We start from the raw sequence: 15451 nt of genomic DNA, 5'->3' as shown, positions 1-15451 counted from the left end.
AACAAACACATACCGCTTTCGGATTCGGTGAGGTTTTCTAGAAACCATCGCTCGCTTTCAAAATCAAAATGTCATCAGCTCACTCATTAATAGAGACTTCGAGCTTCGAGTGGTGTAATTTCATTTTGAGTAGAAAATATGGAGCCAGTCCGGGACCGGGGAGAAAATGAGACGTCAAGCTTGAGCGGATCATCGGGGACGGTGCGTTACTTGAGTACACAGTGGGTCGAATGTAAACTCCGCTTTCAAAAGGCCGATACCACGTCCCGCGCTGCCCCGTCCTGCCCCGTCAGTGGGGACTGGTCGGCTACTGTGCCGAGCCATGGCCGGCCGCACAGTTGAATGAAAGTTAAGTAGTGTGTTGTGTCTGCTCGATAATCTCCTGGCGACCCTCGTTATACACCTTAAATAAGGATTAAAGTGTCGTTTCTTTCCCGAAACGCATGACGCGGTCCGGTCGGCTCTGTTATTAGGAGATTATGCTGTCGTGCACACACACACAGCACAGCACCCGTCAGATGGTGCGGCCACAGGAGCGTCGCGCGGTACGTGGCCGGCAGTACAACGCGGACGGAAGCTTCTATTTGTTCGTTCCACCGGGGCTCTTCTTGAACTCGCATTTGTATGCTGATGATGGCGACGGATGGTTCTATTGAAAGTCTCCCACTGTGACTTTATTAGGATTAAAGACTCGTACCTCGGGAGAGATAGTTGTTGTACCTACCACCCGGCACCCGCAAGGATTATGGCACAGTTCGGAACGAATTTCGGTTTCCTCTTCAAGTGTGGATCGCTGGGTAAAGGCGGCAAAGGCGGCAAAGGCGGCATCTTCACAGCGCCAACTGCTAGGAAAAATCGTGTAACGAATGTACAAAGGGCTGCGTAAAGGTCAGTAGGAGTTCGTTGGCGTGATAGGTTGAGAATAGTTTACGGTTTTCAAAACTTTGCGGCATGTGGTTGTCGATTTTTACATCTAATAAAACAGATCATTAAATACGAACAGATCCTTCTTCGTCTTATCCGGGTACAACCGCCGAGCGGTCTTGGCCTCCAATGCTCGCGGCCGAGCGCCTTCGTCCACCACATTTCGATTCCAGCCGCTTTTGCGTCCTTGACGACGCATTCCCGCCATCTCATTCTACTCTGCAGATTCTGCAGTCTGTAGCATAACCTGTCGGCTAGCACCCTAGCGCGAATCGTCCCAGTTAAGTAACTGTTGGTATTAAACTTTGACCCTAGATAGGTGAAGATCGAGAAGACTTCGAACTTTCGGTCACCTATTAGTAAGTCACTGGAAATGTTTGAATAGGTTTCTAAAGCAAGAACCTGAAACAATAACAATAATGAAGAAAGAAACGAATGGGTTTTTGGGCTAAGAAGTGAATGCGTTTTTGAAACATTGAACAATCTGAAGCACTGCAGATCAAAACACACAACAAACATAGTTTTTTATTGATTTTTGATTGAATTAAGTTATGCTCCATCCCCGTACTAAATGATGGTTTATCATTATTCGAAATCATTGTTTAATTCACACAAACTTGATACACCCTGTAACTGTTTTAAGTTTCAAAAGAAAGGCGGCTCTCTCACAGCGGCGGCTCACTCACAGTGGCGGCTCTCTCACAAGGGCGCGAAACTGTCAAAAACCGAGGATTGTCAAAAGGCAAACCATTGAAGCAACCAATGTTTAATAAACAAGTGGAAAGTGGACGATTTTACAAAATCGCTTAAATAAACGATTGCAGTGAAAATGGAGTATTCGGCAGTGATTAAGGAAGAGGATGATGTTGAGTAAGTCAGTGTTCGACAAAGATTAAAAGGTATAATAGCGAATTACCTTTTAGAACGGCAAAAATATGTCGATGGTGTCTGTCAAACGATGAGGCTTTGGATGCTCTAGCGAACGACGATTCCGGACAATATAAACTTCAAAAGCTCTCCGAATGCTCCGGTGCTCAGGTAGTACATTTGTTGAAACAAACACCATTTGAATGTTGTTGAAACATTCAGCCTGTTCCACAAAGAAGACTGTTCTATGAGACTCTTATTTTTACAGATTAATATTTTACCTGGAGTCCCATTGAATTTGTGCACGATGTGCGAAGCGCGTTCGAAAAAGATGGATCTGTTGCAATGCAATGAAAACAATGATTTTATCGAACAGCAGAACAAAGCGAATAACGAATCACAAAGCACTCAAGACCATCTTGATCATTCTTCCGAACAAACAATTGGCACAGAACTGTCAATTAAAACTGAAGTGACCTCACCGGATGCAGCGAAGGATTTGCACAAGAAGTGTTATATTGTTCATCAAGCAAACAGGACATATGAATGTTGTGGCCACATACCTGATGATTTATTCGAGGCAGAAGAAAATCCAATTGCAATCAAATTAGAGGACGAAGAGGTCGATGAGCAGCATCAGCTGCAAACAACGAATGTTGCTTTGGGACAGGATAAGCTCAAAAGCCCTCAGAAAAAACAAAAGCACCATTGTCCTCATTGTTCCGCATCATACACAGCTGTAAACAACTTAAACATTCATATCCGCACTCACACTGGCGAAAGGCCTTATAAGTGTAAAGTCTGTGACAAAGCGTTCAAGTCATCTTGCACTCTAGGACGACACTCGAAAATTCACAATAAGGACCAACAGCATCAGTGTCCTCATTGTTCATCAAGGTTCGCGCAATTGTCTAGCCTAAAGATTCATATTCGCTCTCACACTGGCGAAAAGCCATACCAGTGTAAAGTCTGTGACAAAGCATTCAGATCACGAAGCGAAATGACAGAACATTCAAGAATGCACAATAAGGACCAACAATATCGGTGTCCTCATTGTTCATCAAGGTTCGCACGGTCATTTAACCTAAAGAATCACATCCGCATTCACACTGGCGAAAGGCCATTCCAATGTAAAGTCTGTGACAAAGCGTTCAGGTCATCAAAAATACTGGCAGAACATTCTAAAATTCACAATAAGGACCAACAGTATCGGTGTCCACACTGTCCATCAAGGTTTGCACGGTTATCTGGTCTAAAGAGTCATATCCGCACTCATACCGGCGAAAAACCATACCAGTGTAAAGTCTGTGACAAAGCGTTCAGCAAATCAAGCATACTAGCAAGACATTCGAAAATTCACAATAAGGACCAACATCATCAGCGTCCTCACTGTTCATCAATGTTCGCACGGTTATCTGGTCTAAAGAGTCATATCCGCACTCATACCGGCGAAAAACCATACCAGTGTAAAGTCTGTGACAAAGCGTTCGGGCGATCAAGCACACTAGTAAACCATTCGAAAATTCACAATAAGGACCATAAGTGTCCTCATTGTTCATCAAGGTTCGCACAGTTATCTACTCTAAAGTATCACATCAATACTCACACCGGCGAAAAGCCATACCAATGTAAAGTCTGCTACAAAGCCTTCTATTCCTCAAGCGATCTAGTACGTCACACCAAAATTCACAAGAAGGGTGAAACTCATTAATTCTTTCGGTTTTCGGCCAAGTTTGGGTATCGTTTGAATTTTGTATCTGAATAATTGAATACTAAAACGTATGAATTTGGCGATAGCAGTTAGCAAACGTACACAACCACCAACGATCAACCAAATAAAATTAATTTTCCTCAGAAAGTGGGTTTTGAGTAATCTTTAAAGTCTTCTTCTTCTTCGGAAACAACCGCTGAGCGGTCTTATCCTGCACCAGAGACAATGTTAATCTCAGGATGCTTCCTGTAACAGTTCGTTTTTTACGGGCGGGGTTGTTGGTCCCGCGTCAACCTCCCTGTCACGCCGGTATCGGGAATCGAAACCATGGCCGGCTGCGTGACAACCGATCCAGGGATTCGAACCCAGGCCAGCTTCGTGACAGCGAAGAGCACTACCGACTGCACTATCCCTTTTGTCCCTTCTTATCAATTCTCTCTTTTTAGTTTGGGTCCTTTTCGTTGTTCGTCCAACGTCTAAATGCATCAACCAATGAATTAAAGGACGGTCCACGATTGGTCTGCACAGACAAATCGTTACGTCTGGACAGCGACATTTGCAACAACTTTGGTCGTTGTCGACCATCGACGCAGATCTAGAAAATCTGAGCAAACGAGCATTAAAATCTGTCCAATTTCCATACATAGAAAGAGCACAACGTATAGGATCTGCGATTGTAAATCGTAATGAACTCGTAGTGTGGACGCTCTACAGATCGCTACGACAATCGCACAGACAAATCATAGCGATCTTTACGTCTTGACCGGCCTTTAAAGCCATCGACGAAGCTCAAGACAAACGTCCAATCCAGTGTTATCAATGCTTGCAATGCACCTGACCGATAAACTCATCCTTTTCGGAATTCGCCCAAAACATTGTCTCGGCTCTTGATCTACATTCCAACGTTGACAAAATGCCCGGCAAATTCCAGCGCTTTACCTCGCTACTTGCTGCCTAAGTCTCGTCCCAAGGGTTTACAATGTCACAACGGCCAACGAATTCCGGCCGGAATCGGGGCCGGCGCGGAACGGGACCGACCGACCAACTTCGAAATATTGCTAAACAATGTGGGCAACCGTGTGCACATAAGGTAGGTTGTTACACCACCGAAGCAAACGAAGCCATCATAATGGAAACCCGCTCAAGGCCATGGGTTCCGCACTCGGAACGGAAGCAAGCCGCTTTCGAGTGATTGGGATTTTTCGCTTTTGGAGATTGGGAGAAAATTCTCATTGAAACCCACCATTTTGTATGAACCTTGGGCCCTTGGGCAGTCTGGCTGTTTGACGATGAGATGTTTTGACAGCCAACCGCCAAACGGAACCAGATTGTTTGCGCTGCTTTCGGTTTTCGGTGAAAATAACCGATAATGAATTGCATTAAAAGCTTCGGGGGCCCTCGTGGCGTTTGGTTGTTGCGGACATTCCGTAGAATAGGTGAGCGCGCCGCCACAGGCGAACGACTGTCCCACCCTGCGCCAACACACACGCGCTCCTTTGCAGACCACCCGGTACGCACTGCGGCCGCCAGATGTTACTCAACCAAACCGGCACCGGCAACGACGAACAGCAAACAGCCATCGACAGCATCCGGCGGTGCCGCCGCGCCCGGGGAGCGAAAGTCGATCATCCCGCCCAACTACCGGCACGTGTACCGGGAGTTTCTGCCGGACCCGAAGCTCGAGTGGCGCAATTCGTTGCGCGAAAAGCTTGAACGCCGCGACATGCTCAGTCGGCGGGCCAACATCGACATACCGGAGTTTTACGTGGGCTCCGTGCTCGCCGTGACCGCCTCCGACCGTCACGCCGAAACCAAGACGGCCCGCTTCGTGGGCATTTGCATACTGCGCGAAAAGTGTGGCCTCCGGGCACGGTTCATTCTGCGCAATGTTATCGACCACCAGGGCATCGAGATCAGCTACGATCTGTACGATCCGACGCTGCAGAAGATCGAAGTGCTGCGGCTCGAGAAACGGGTGGACGACCAGCTGATCTACCTGCGGGATGCGCTCGACGAGTACAGCACGTTCGACGTCAACATGGAACCGGAAACGCTGCCCGACGGGGCACCGGTGCCGGTGAACGACCTGAAGGTGGTCCTCAAACCGCACCCATGGTACGCGCGCTGGGAACGCCACAACCTGCAGGGTGTGGCCAACATGGCCGAGCACACGAACGAGCGGCGCCGGGTGAACGCGGCCCGGCTAGCGACTCCGTGGGAGAAGTACGACCTGATGAAAGAGTACCGCCGCTCGATCCCGGAGGAGGAACAGAAGGAAATCTTCACCGAAGTCTACTCCACGCTTCACTCGCAGGAGCTGGCCCAGAAGAAGATGAAACGCAAACGCATCTTCGTGAAACCGACCAAACTGGCCTAGTTCCGTCGCCGCCGTACATAGCAAAATAAAGTTAATCCATACACACACACACACATTTAAGAAACTGATTCCGGTTTATTTCACTATATGCTCTTGAACAGGGTCCGTGAAGACGTATTCCCCTCTCCCGCTCTCTCTCTCTCTCTGACGTGACCTCCGGCAAACAGCTTAAAACACGCGCCATATGTACAGAACTTTCTGTCGCTCTCTCTCTCTCTGTCTTAATTCACTTTAGTACTACAATATTCCCGTAATGCGGAAACGGAATCCCGGAACCCCTTCGGCGCCGAGGTGGCTCTACTGTTTATTTTACAGCGATCATGATGAATCAAACGAAATGTCACTGCCCCCCCGAGGGGCGAATACAGAGTTATGAGAAGACCTGGATGCTGGACCTGGATTGCTGGCCGGGTTCCATTGGATGAAACACCAGCCGACCGACCGACCGATTGTGCGCGTGTGTCTGATTTACGGCGAAGAAACGACACAAGGGGGGCTTACTCTCTCTCTCTCTGTAGAGGTCATTAGCTGGTCAGCAGCGCGATGTTGATCTCTTTGACCATCTTCACCCGGTGCAGCATTTTGCAGAGCGACTCCTTGCTGAGCGCCTGCGTCGAGTACCAAACGGGTGAGTCGGGCACGCAGGAACGCTCCGGTTGCAGGTAGAACACATCGTTGCGCGTCTTGACACTTTCGGGGCTGCAAGAAGAAGCAAACGGGGGATTGCACGGGATTGCAAGAGTCCGATCCGGTCATTCGGCGCCCCACGGCTTACCATTTGGAGAGATAAAACTCGTACAGCTTCACCGGGCACCGGAGCGGATTGTCCTCGTTTTCCTGCTGCTCGTAGACCTTCTTCTTGCGTGTGTTGGCTGCTGAAAACAGATCGAACCAACCATTAATGGCGCTACTGTTGGACCCAAGGACACCCAAACCCTTACCGAGCGACGACTGCGGTGGATAGAAGCGGAGCATCACGTTCCGCGGGGCTTGCGATTTCGCACCTTGGCCACCCTGATTCGGATTTCGCTTCCAGTGCTTCATGATATGCGAAAAGCTGAGCTCCATGTGCTCCTCAACGGACTGTGGAAAGAAACGGGTCAGCTTTAGGCCACCCATTCAAACCCGATCCCGCGCCCGCGCCCGTGATACTTACCACCAGGTTGAAGTGTTTGGTGTTGAAAAACATCAGCGTACTGAGCAGGACGTGCGGCGAATGGGCCCCCAGCTGTTTGCACTCCCACAGGTGTTCCTCTTCCACGCGCGTCACGATAAACTCTGTGGAATGGAACCGAATCGAACGGATAAGCGAATGACGGTTGGGCGGACGATCTCCCATCCGAAGACTCACGGGAATCGTTGTAGAGGACGGAGAACTTTTTGGCCACCTCGTCCAAACAGTCGGTAAACCGCTCGTAGTACGGATCGGTGAAGATGTTCTCGACGCGCCCCTTTTCGAACAAATATTGTTGAATTCCTGCAACAGAGCGACAAAGAGAGAGGACTCAGTTAAGAGGGGGGTGGGGGTACTCTGCCTCTAGGCACTTTTGTAGCGAATATTCATCGCAAACCACATACGAGCAAAGTAGGCTAAAGATGGGTAAAAAGGTAGTGTTCAACAAGACTAGCAGTTCAGTCAGTAAACTGTCGTTCAAGAAATAGGTCGATATTTTTAGAGAGATAGAAAAGAAGGAGTAAATTAAATAAAAGATATCAAGTAACGACCGTGATATTATTAAAGACATGGCGACCGTGCAGCGTCACGAATCATGCAAGAAATGAAGGAAGTTGAACAAAACCAGTGTACTACAATTGTCGAAAGCCACGACTGAATTCGCGGGCGAATTGCAAAAGATATGAAGCACGATATCCTTCATTCGTGTCGCGCAAAGCAGCGTCTCTGTGCTGATCATAGTTCACTTTGAACGACTCGTTTGGGATTGCAAAAAAGTTACAACATCGCATCACAGGCCAACCGGCCTAAGAAAACGCCGTGACCGAGAAGAAATTGAAACTGACGCCCGAATGAGCAAGTGAGAACTAGATTTGAAAGTGGCGACTAGTGAAAAACGAAATCCAGTATCGTGCAATTTGCCAACCGTTTCGAGAATTTTAAGTGGAAGATTATATGAAATTCATATGAAAGTGGTAAAAAAAAGAAGAAAACGTGCTTCGTACCCAGGACTAGGTAGTAGATCGTGTCCGGAGCGTACTCGGTGCCGTTCGGTTTGCGGACCTCCTTCACGAACAGGCAGAGCGAGTAGTTGAGCTCGTCGGCCGTCAGCTGCAGAATGTCGGACTTGAACAGCTTCCGCCGGATGGAGCTCTTCTCGAGGTCCGCGTTCTTCGTCAGCACCCACTGCTTCCAGGCGTTCACCCCGAACGTATACTTGAGACACATGTTGGCGTCCGGCTTTTCCGCCGGTGGCACCACGGCCAGGGAGGCCGGTTCCGGCGACGGTTCCTGTTTCAGTTGCTCGCGCTTGATGCGCTTCGTTCCATCTGCGGTCATCTGCTGCTGCTGCTGCGGCTGGAGGCTATTGTTGTTGGCCGTCGCTGCCTGCCGCGCCGGCACTGTCGAAGCGGTTCGCTTGCGACCACGCTGGACGACGAGCGCTGGCACCGGCATCGGCTGGCGCTGGTCCATCTGCTGCTGGATCAGCTGCTGGTGTTGCAGGTGAGAACCGTCCCCGTAACCGTGGTGCTGCTGTTGCTGTTGCTGCTGTTCCTGCTGCTGCTGGGTGATCGTGTTCGCCTGCATGGCCGACTCGAGATCGACCGGTGGGTCCTCGAAGTCACTCGATGCCATCTTGAGCGCCATCTGGACCAGATCCTCGCTGAAGGACGCATTGTTTTCGATGGCACCCACGAAGGGCGGCTCGTCGGCCGTCGGCTCACCACCAGCACCACCGTCAGCACCATCGTCCGATTCCGAGTCCGTGTCGTCCTTCTTCTTGTCGCCCGCCACCATCTCGGCCATCATCAGCAGCTCGGCTTCGTACGGATCGGCCGGCATTTTGTCCTGAATCTTGCGGATCTCCTTCAGGATGCCGGTGGCCGAGTTGCGCGTGGTCGGAATGAAGACCGGCACCGGGATGGGCAGCGGAATCGGCACCGGAACAGGGGTGGGCATCGAGTACATGAACATCGGCACCGGCACGTAGATCGGCACCGGGATCGGGACGACGATCTTGCGCTGCAACCACCCGTCCGTCTGGCTGTCCTGGCTGCACTGGACCGGGCGGCAGTTGACCGCCTTCGACGCCTGGAACGGTGCGCACATGGTGGCCACATTGGCCACCTGCACCGGCGTTGGCGGAATCGTCACGATCTGGGTGTGCGTTTCCACCGTTCGAGTGGCCACCGGTGTCTCTGCTGTCTCAGGAGGATCTGCCGAGGCCGTGGTCGGAGTGCTCGACAGAAAGTTGCTAACCAACGAACGTCCCATCGATGGCAGATTGGTGAGCGGTTCCAGTGCCACGCGCGGCCAATCGTTCTGAATGGTGGCCTGCTGATTGTCCCTGGCCTTCGAGCGTGTACCACTGCGGCCTGACAGTGAATGAACCGAAGATATGACGGGCAGATTGGTATTCGTGGTGGTGGTGGTGGTGGCGGCGGCGGCGGCCGCCCTCGTAGGACGCCTCACCGAAGCGGACCGGTACTGCTGCTGCTCCGGCTGTTGTGCCGCCGGAGGAGTTCCACCCGCTGGCTCCCGGGGCAAGGGAGCCACGGGAGCAGTTGACTTGCGGACTCGCTTCGGCAGTCCGGTGGGAACGGGATTCGCCCCGGAAGTCGCGCTGTCGTGTCCGAGCGTTAGGGGCCGTTTGTTGAAGTGACTCTGGAAGGACATGACGCACTGGTAGGTGCAAAAGTTGCGCAAACTCGTGTCGCTCATCGTCAGGTGGTACTGGGGTGCCTTCAGCTCCAGGCAGTGGTCACAGCGCGTCTCCTTCTGGGCCAGCGCATTCACCGACACGTCGTACAGCGAGAGACAGTTGAGCGAACAGAGCATGGCCGGGCGGCCGGGCCGCTGCATCATGTCGAAGTTGTACTTCTTCACCTTGCACCAGGAACACGACACGATCCGTCGGTTCTTGATGATGTGCAGATTGAAGCACATCTTGCAGCAAAACGCCAGCGGCTCCGACGCACCGTCCAGCGGGAAGATCGTGCAGGCCGTCGCGACCGTCCGCTCGAAGTAATCCTGGCACATGGCACACCCGTCCGGTTGGACGTTGTTGACGAACCGGAACGCCGAGAAGCAAGGCTGAGTGCAGAAGTAGTGCTCCCGGCCGTCCAGCCGCACGATGACGCTGGCCTGCTTCTGATGGTTGCAGACCGAGCACACGCGCACCTGCAGCTTGAGGGCCGGATCGACCGACGTCCGGTACCGGTTGTGGCAGGCCGCGCTGCAAAAGTCCCGAAAAATGCCCTTATCTCCGACGCGCGTCACAACGTACGAGCTGTCGGTCCCGTCGGCCACATTGGTCTGACAGTAGGAGCACGGTTTGAGGCTCTTCTTGAACACGTCCAAGCACGCGGCACAGCAGAACTGGCACACGTCGAACCCGAACCGCACACAGTACTTGCCAAGGCTCGCCACGGACACGGCCTCGCGGCACTGGGTGCACTGCGACCCGTGCTCGTTCTGGTACGCGGCCAGACACTTGCCGGTGCAAAAGTCCATCGTTTCCCACTGCAGCCGCTCGGTCGACTCGAGCGCCAGCTCCTGCTGGCAGTGGCAGCACCGGCGGACGAACGACGCGTCCCGGTTCAGGCGGGCCGCTTCCGCTTCCTCCTCGGTGCGGGCCGTGAACTTGATGAGCCCCGCCGCCCCGCTGCTGGTGGCGCCCGTCTTGGGCATCGGGCGGACACGCACCGAGCACCGCCGCAGCCGGTACAGGTCCGGGTGCTCGGTCATGAGCAGGGCGAGGCAATCGTTGCACACGCTCAGCTCGTCCTCGTCCTGCAGGAACCCGAACTGGCACGGTTTCTGGTCACCGCACTGGATGCACCGGCGGCCATCCGGGTACGGCGGTAACCGCTCCTCGATCGTGTACTTCTTGCGCACCACGCTGTACTTTTGGCCATTGATCGTCGTAAGATACTCGACACACTTGGTGTCGCACAGATAGCGCCACCCGTCCTGCGATCGGTAGCGAAACCGGCACACCTTCTCCTGCGAGCACCGCTCACACGTGGCACTGCAGTCGAAGATCGGCACGATGGCCACGCGCTTCTGCACCAGCTCGAAGCGCCCCGGGAACTCGTTGCGCAAACTTTGCACACAATCGAACGAGCACACAAACTGCTCCGCCGGCTCCGGCCCTTCCGGGGTCGTCATGTTGCAGGCGTACCCGCAGACCTTTCGGGCCCGGCAGTGGACACAGACCGCCGACTCGGCCGCCACGGGCAGCTCACGGATGCGGTTCTCTTGCGGCGACGCATCGACGTCCACCGGTGGCTCGGTGGCCGAATCGTTCATCGGTGCCTCGTCGTCCCGCTCGGCCAACTGGTGCTCCGGGCCGCGTCGGACCGTTTCATCGCCATCCGCCACCGCCGCTGTTGGATCGGATCGATCGTCAGCCGCTACAACGGCAGCGGCGGCCTCCTCCCCGTCGGTCGCTTCCTTGCCCATCGCGGCGGACTCGTCCGCGGCCTCATCATCCTCGGTGATGGCACGCTGTTTGTCTTCCTCCGACACGACCCGTTCGTCGTCCGGCAGGAGGCAGATATTTTCGTTCTCGCCGCCCGTCAAATCGTCGACGCCGGCCGAAAATTCACCCAACTGCTCACCGGGGCCGGGGCCACCCGACTCCTCCGGAGATTCCTTTTCCCTAGCCTCGTCGGTCGTAACGTTCGTCGGTTCCCCTTCTGGTCGGTCCCCTTCACCATCTACGGCCACGGCATTTGCGTCGCCCTCTTCTTCCAGCTTGTCGCCATCGTCTTCCGTTTGTTCCTTGTTTTGTCCGTTCTTGTCACGATCGCCGATCGCATCTTCCGCTTCACCGTCGTCGCTCGGTGATCGCTCTTGTCGAATCTGATCGAACGGATCCTTAACGGTGCCCTGGTCTAGCGACTGCTCGCCATCCGTCGTGTCTTCCAACTTAAGCTGGCTTTCGTCTACGTCCTTCATTTCGATGTCCTGCAAGTGGGACGCACTCGCGAGGCCAGTGTCGTCCGCTCCGCCATCCGCACCCGATTCCTGCGTTATTTCCTCTTCCTGCGCCGTTTCTTCTGGCGGTAGCGCTGGTGGATCTTGCCCCCCATTCGTTTCCGGTGGATCCGTTTCCATTTCCTCGACGGCCGAGTCATACTTTTCGCTCACTCCGGATTCTTGACTTTCTCCCTTCTCATCCACCGGCGGCAGTATCGGTTCAAAGTGGTCCGGTTCATCGCCAGCCCCATTATCTGCTGCTGGTGCTGGTGGTTTGTCTGCTTCCCCTTGTTCCGTTTCCGTACGCTCGTCGGTGGTTCCAACTTCTGTCGACACCGGAACCCCGGCCGTATCCGTATCGTAGTGTGCGGTCTCACAAACGATTTCGGTTGCAGGTTCCACACCACACACCACGTCACCGCCGTCGTTGGTCTGTTCCATCTTACTCGGCTCGGAGGTTCAATTCCGGTTCAATCGAACTGCCGAGTGGCCGACAGAGAATTTGGCGCCGCAATGCTGTGCGTTGTCTGCAAAGAAGAAGCGTGAGGTTACTGAACGTAGGCCAACGTTTAACACACTGAGCGGGAAATAATCCCAAACCCCAAGCGTTCCGCCGTTCGGGAAGAATACCAAGAACACTAAGAACCACAAGCGGGCACAAGCGACACATTCCCGCGTCTAGCGATCTTTTTTCGGGGGGCGCAACTTCACCAAGATTCACCGTGCTCTAGGGTGTCTGATGCCTAATCTGGTACACGCACTAACCACCCCAATTACAATCCCGAAGCCACCGGCACACGGAACAGCTATCGCTATCCATTTGGACAGCGAAAAGCCAAGCGTACAGCTTCTGCCCTGCGCTAAGGTTACTTTGGTTACACTGAATCCGTCGGTGTATTATTTACCGGTTTTTAGGCTCCGATAACTGCCCGTGCCGAGTCGAGACATTAGAGCGTACAGTGATGAAAAAGGAGTCCGGTTTTTTGGATAAATTCACACTTTTCTTTGCGGAACAGTAGGGGCTTGACGCGGTCGCCGTCAAAAACAAGCGCGCTCCATTTTGTGCAGCCTTCTCACTCTGACAAGCCTCTCGCGGCTTTGCGATGCACACCTTCCTAGTTTATATAGACTTTATTTGGCTTTTTAAACAATATGTACTGTTGGTGCCCACAATTACCTCGAACAATTGATTTATAAATACACTTATTGCACCATCATTGCCAGTGCTTTCAACTGTTTCACGAAACGCTAGACACAATTGCTTTTTCGCGTAAAACCCAAGCCGCGCCACTCGTTCGATGCAGTCTAGCTTGAGGGGCTACGATTTTGCAAGAAAATTAGACTGTACGATTGAATCGGCAAGAAAATCGCCGCAGAAATGGCTCGCAGGCGGGAAATCGAAAAACAGGTCCATTTTAGGTACAGTTTTACGAAACGTTGCCGGTGAGAATTAGTTGGCAATTATTTTTTTTATTACTTTTCGACTCCACAAATCGTCTCCCTTCGTCGAAAATTATCGATTAGGACATGCTTCGGTGGTTTATACCATTTCAAATTGAAACCATCCTGGCAACACTGGCCCCTATGCTCAAGCCTACAAACTTACATCCTTCCTGGTCCTGGTCCGCCGTGTTATCGGCGCGACAAAGGGATGAAATAAGCGATCTCCACTGCTGGCGATTACCCGCTATTGCCTTCACATGGTACCAGGAAAGGTTGTCGTCAACAGTCTGGCTATCGTTGGCCAGGCTTCGTCGCCAAGAGCCTGTCTCTTCTGCGTTGCCTCTCTGCAGATCTCGTTCGCGTCTCTTCTTAACGTGTGGCGGATCCTTTTCTGCATGCTTAGGGTCGTTGCTAATAATCCAGATCGAATTCTTACTTCATTTTCTGTAACTTTTGTAACAGTACTCACATACGCTTCGGAAACATGGATTCCACATATCTAAAACTGGCGAAACCCAGTTAGCCGCGCCCGAGAGAACGATTCTCAGTTTGATTTCCGGCCCGTATATGTTGAGGGACAATGGAGAACCCTCACTAACGTGCAGCGTTCAAGCCTCGTCAGCGTCCGGTGGGCTGGTAATGTCACGAGAATGGCGGACGTCCAGGTTATTCTCGTTGGAGATGGCAGGACTGCATCGACAGCTATGCGAGAACGGCGAGGGTAACGAGTTGGTGAACGAAGGCACTCCACTGCGAGCAATAGCCAGGACCGATCGGCGGTAATAAACAGCAATAAATAAATAATAAACATCATAATAAAACAACAAGCTGCATTTAATGTTTCAAGACGCACGCCAAAAACCATGAGGCCGGTAAAGTTTCTTGATGATCCTTAGGTTTACTTTATTTTAAAAATTCTTTTCCATATTTCGCTACTTTTTTCCTTCATTATGTCAAAGATTTCTCATTTTATTGTGTTGATTCAGCAAACATACATAATTCTATCTTATACAAACGCAAAGTTGAAAGGACAGTGAAAACTAATGATGTTGGTCCTTATTGTGAATTTTCGAATGTTGTGCTAGATTCCCTGAAGTCCTGAACGCATTGTCACAGATTTTACACTTGTATGGCTTTTCGACGGCGTGAATGCGGATGTGTACCTTTAACTTTGATGAACTGACAAACTTTGAAGGGCAATGAGGACACTGACACCACGAGCCCTTGTTATGAATTTTCGAATGTTGTGCCAGATTTACTGATGCATGAAAGGCTTTGTCACAAACTTTGCACTGGTATGGCCTTTCGCCGGTGTGAGTGCGGATATGTCTCTTTAGGTTAGATAACTGTGCGAACCTTGATGAACAATGAGGACACTGATGTTGTTGGTCCTTATTATGGATTTTCGAATGTACTGCCAGATTGCCTGATGACTTGAACGCTTTGTCACAGACTTTACACTTATAAGGTCTTTTGCCAGTGTGAGTGCGTATGTGAATGGCTAAGTTGTTTACAGTTGTATATGTTGCTGAACAATGAGGATACTGATGCTGTTGGTCCTTATTGTGAATTTTCGAGTGTATTGCCAGCTTGCATGATGAAATGAACGCTTTGTCACAGACTTTACACTTGTAAGGCTTTTCGCCAGTGTGAGTGCGGATATGTCTCTTTAGGTTAGATGACCGTGCGAACATTGATGAACAATGTGGACACTTCCGCTGTAGGTCCTTATTGTGAATTTTCGAATGTTCTGCCAAGTTACTTGATAAATGGAAGGCTTTGTCACAGACTTTACATTGGAATGGCTTTTCGCCAGTGTGAGTGCGGATGTGATTCTTTAGCCTAGATAATACCACGAATTTTGATGAGCAATGCGGACACTGATGCTGTAGGTCCTTATTGTGAATTTTCGAATGATATGCCCGATTACTTGCTGTACTGAACGCTTTGTCACAGACTTTACACTTGTATG

At 51.6% G+C, this 15451-nt stretch overlaps 3 protein-coding genes across 3 annotated transcripts; 1 reads left to right on the top strand and 2 right to left on the bottom strand.

The window, feature by feature from the left end:
• The first annotated feature begins 4871 nt into the window (after positions 1 to 4871).
• LOC128274688 (39S ribosomal protein L19, mitochondrial) lies at positions 4872 to 5911 on the top strand. Its single transcript, XM_053012957.1, has 2 exons — positions 4872 to 4938; positions 5005 to 5911. Exons 1-2 carry the CDS (start codon positions 4872 to 4874, stop codon positions 5877 to 5879), a joined length of 942 nt encoding a protein of 313 aa, XP_052868917.1. The 3' UTR covers positions 5880 to 5911.
• Positions 5912 to 5975: 64 nt separating this feature from the next.
• LOC128274681 (zinc finger MYM-type protein 4) lies at positions 5976 to 12477 on the bottom strand. The gene is made up of 6 exons (XM_053012951.1): positions 8058 to 12477; positions 7231 to 7356; positions 7036 to 7157; positions 6821 to 6962; positions 6655 to 6754; positions 5976 to 6578 (listed from the first exon to the last, which is right to left on the bottom strand). The coding sequence occupies exons 1-6, from the start codon at positions 12475 to 12477 to the stop codon at positions 6404 to 6406; spliced, it is 5085 nt and encodes a 1694-aa protein (XP_052868911.1). The 3' UTR covers positions 5976 to 6403.
• Positions 12478 to 12506: 29 nt separating this feature from the next.
• Positions 12507 to 15449, bottom strand: LOC128274678 (protein krueppel-like). The gene is made up of 3 exons (XM_053012946.1): positions 14994 to 15449; positions 14739 to 14831; positions 12507 to 12563 (listed from the first exon to the last, which is right to left on the bottom strand). The coding sequence occupies exons 1-3, from the start codon at positions 15171 to 15173 to the stop codon at positions 12507 to 12509; spliced, it is 330 nt and encodes a 109-aa protein (XP_052868906.1). The 5' UTR covers positions 15174 to 15449.
• Positions 15450 to 15451: the final 2 nt, after the last annotated feature.

The sequence above is a fragment of the Anopheles cruzii genome, chromosome 3 (assembly GCF_943734635.1).
Source record: "Anopheles cruzii chromosome 3, idAnoCruzAS_RS32_06, whole genome shotgun sequence".
NCBI classification, from domain to species: domain Eukaryota; kingdom Metazoa; phylum Arthropoda; class Insecta; order Diptera; family Culicidae; genus Anopheles; species Anopheles cruzii.
Note: the sequence above shows the minus strand (reverse complement) of the source record. Positions and strands in the feature narration are given on the sequence as shown.

What these genes read in the sequence shown, in the direction of transcription:
- LOC128274688 (XM_053012957.1), top strand. Translation starts at nt 4,872, where the DNA reads ATGAATTGCATTAAAAGCTTCGGGGGCCCTCGTGGCGTTTGGTTGTTG. An exon ending in GCGGACATTCCGTAGAATAG is followed by an intron (nt 4,939 to 5,004) that starts GTGAGCGCGCCG and finishes GCTCCTTTGCAG; the next exon opens with ACCACCCGGTACGCACTGCG.
- LOC128274681 (XM_053012951.1), bottom strand. Translation starts at nt 12,477, where the DNA reads ATGGAACAGACCAACGACGGCGGTGACGTGGTGTGTGGTGTGGAACCT. An exon ending in TCCACCGCAGTCGTCGCTCG is followed by an intron (nt 6,755 to 6,820) that starts GTAAGGGTTTGG and finishes ATCTGTTTTCAG; the next exon opens with CAGCCAACACACGCAAGAAG. An exon ending in GAGTTTTATCTCTCCAAATG is followed by an intron (nt 6,579 to 6,654) that starts GTAAGCCGTGGG and finishes TTCTTCTTGCAG; the next exon opens with CCCCGAAAGTGTCAAGACGC.
- LOC128274678 (XM_053012946.1), bottom strand. Translation starts at nt 15,173, where the DNA reads ATGTTCGCACGGTCATCTAACCTAAAGAGACATATCCGCACTCACACT. An exon ending in GTTCAGCAACATATACAACT is followed by an intron (nt 14,832 to 14,993) that starts GTAAACAACTTA and finishes TCATCAAGGTTC; the next exon opens with GCACAGTTATCTAACCTAAA. An exon ending in ACAAAGCCTTTCATGCATCA is followed by an intron (nt 12,564 to 14,738) that starts GTAAATCTGGCA and finishes TCTTCTTTGCAG; the next exon opens with ACAACGCACAGCATTGCGGC.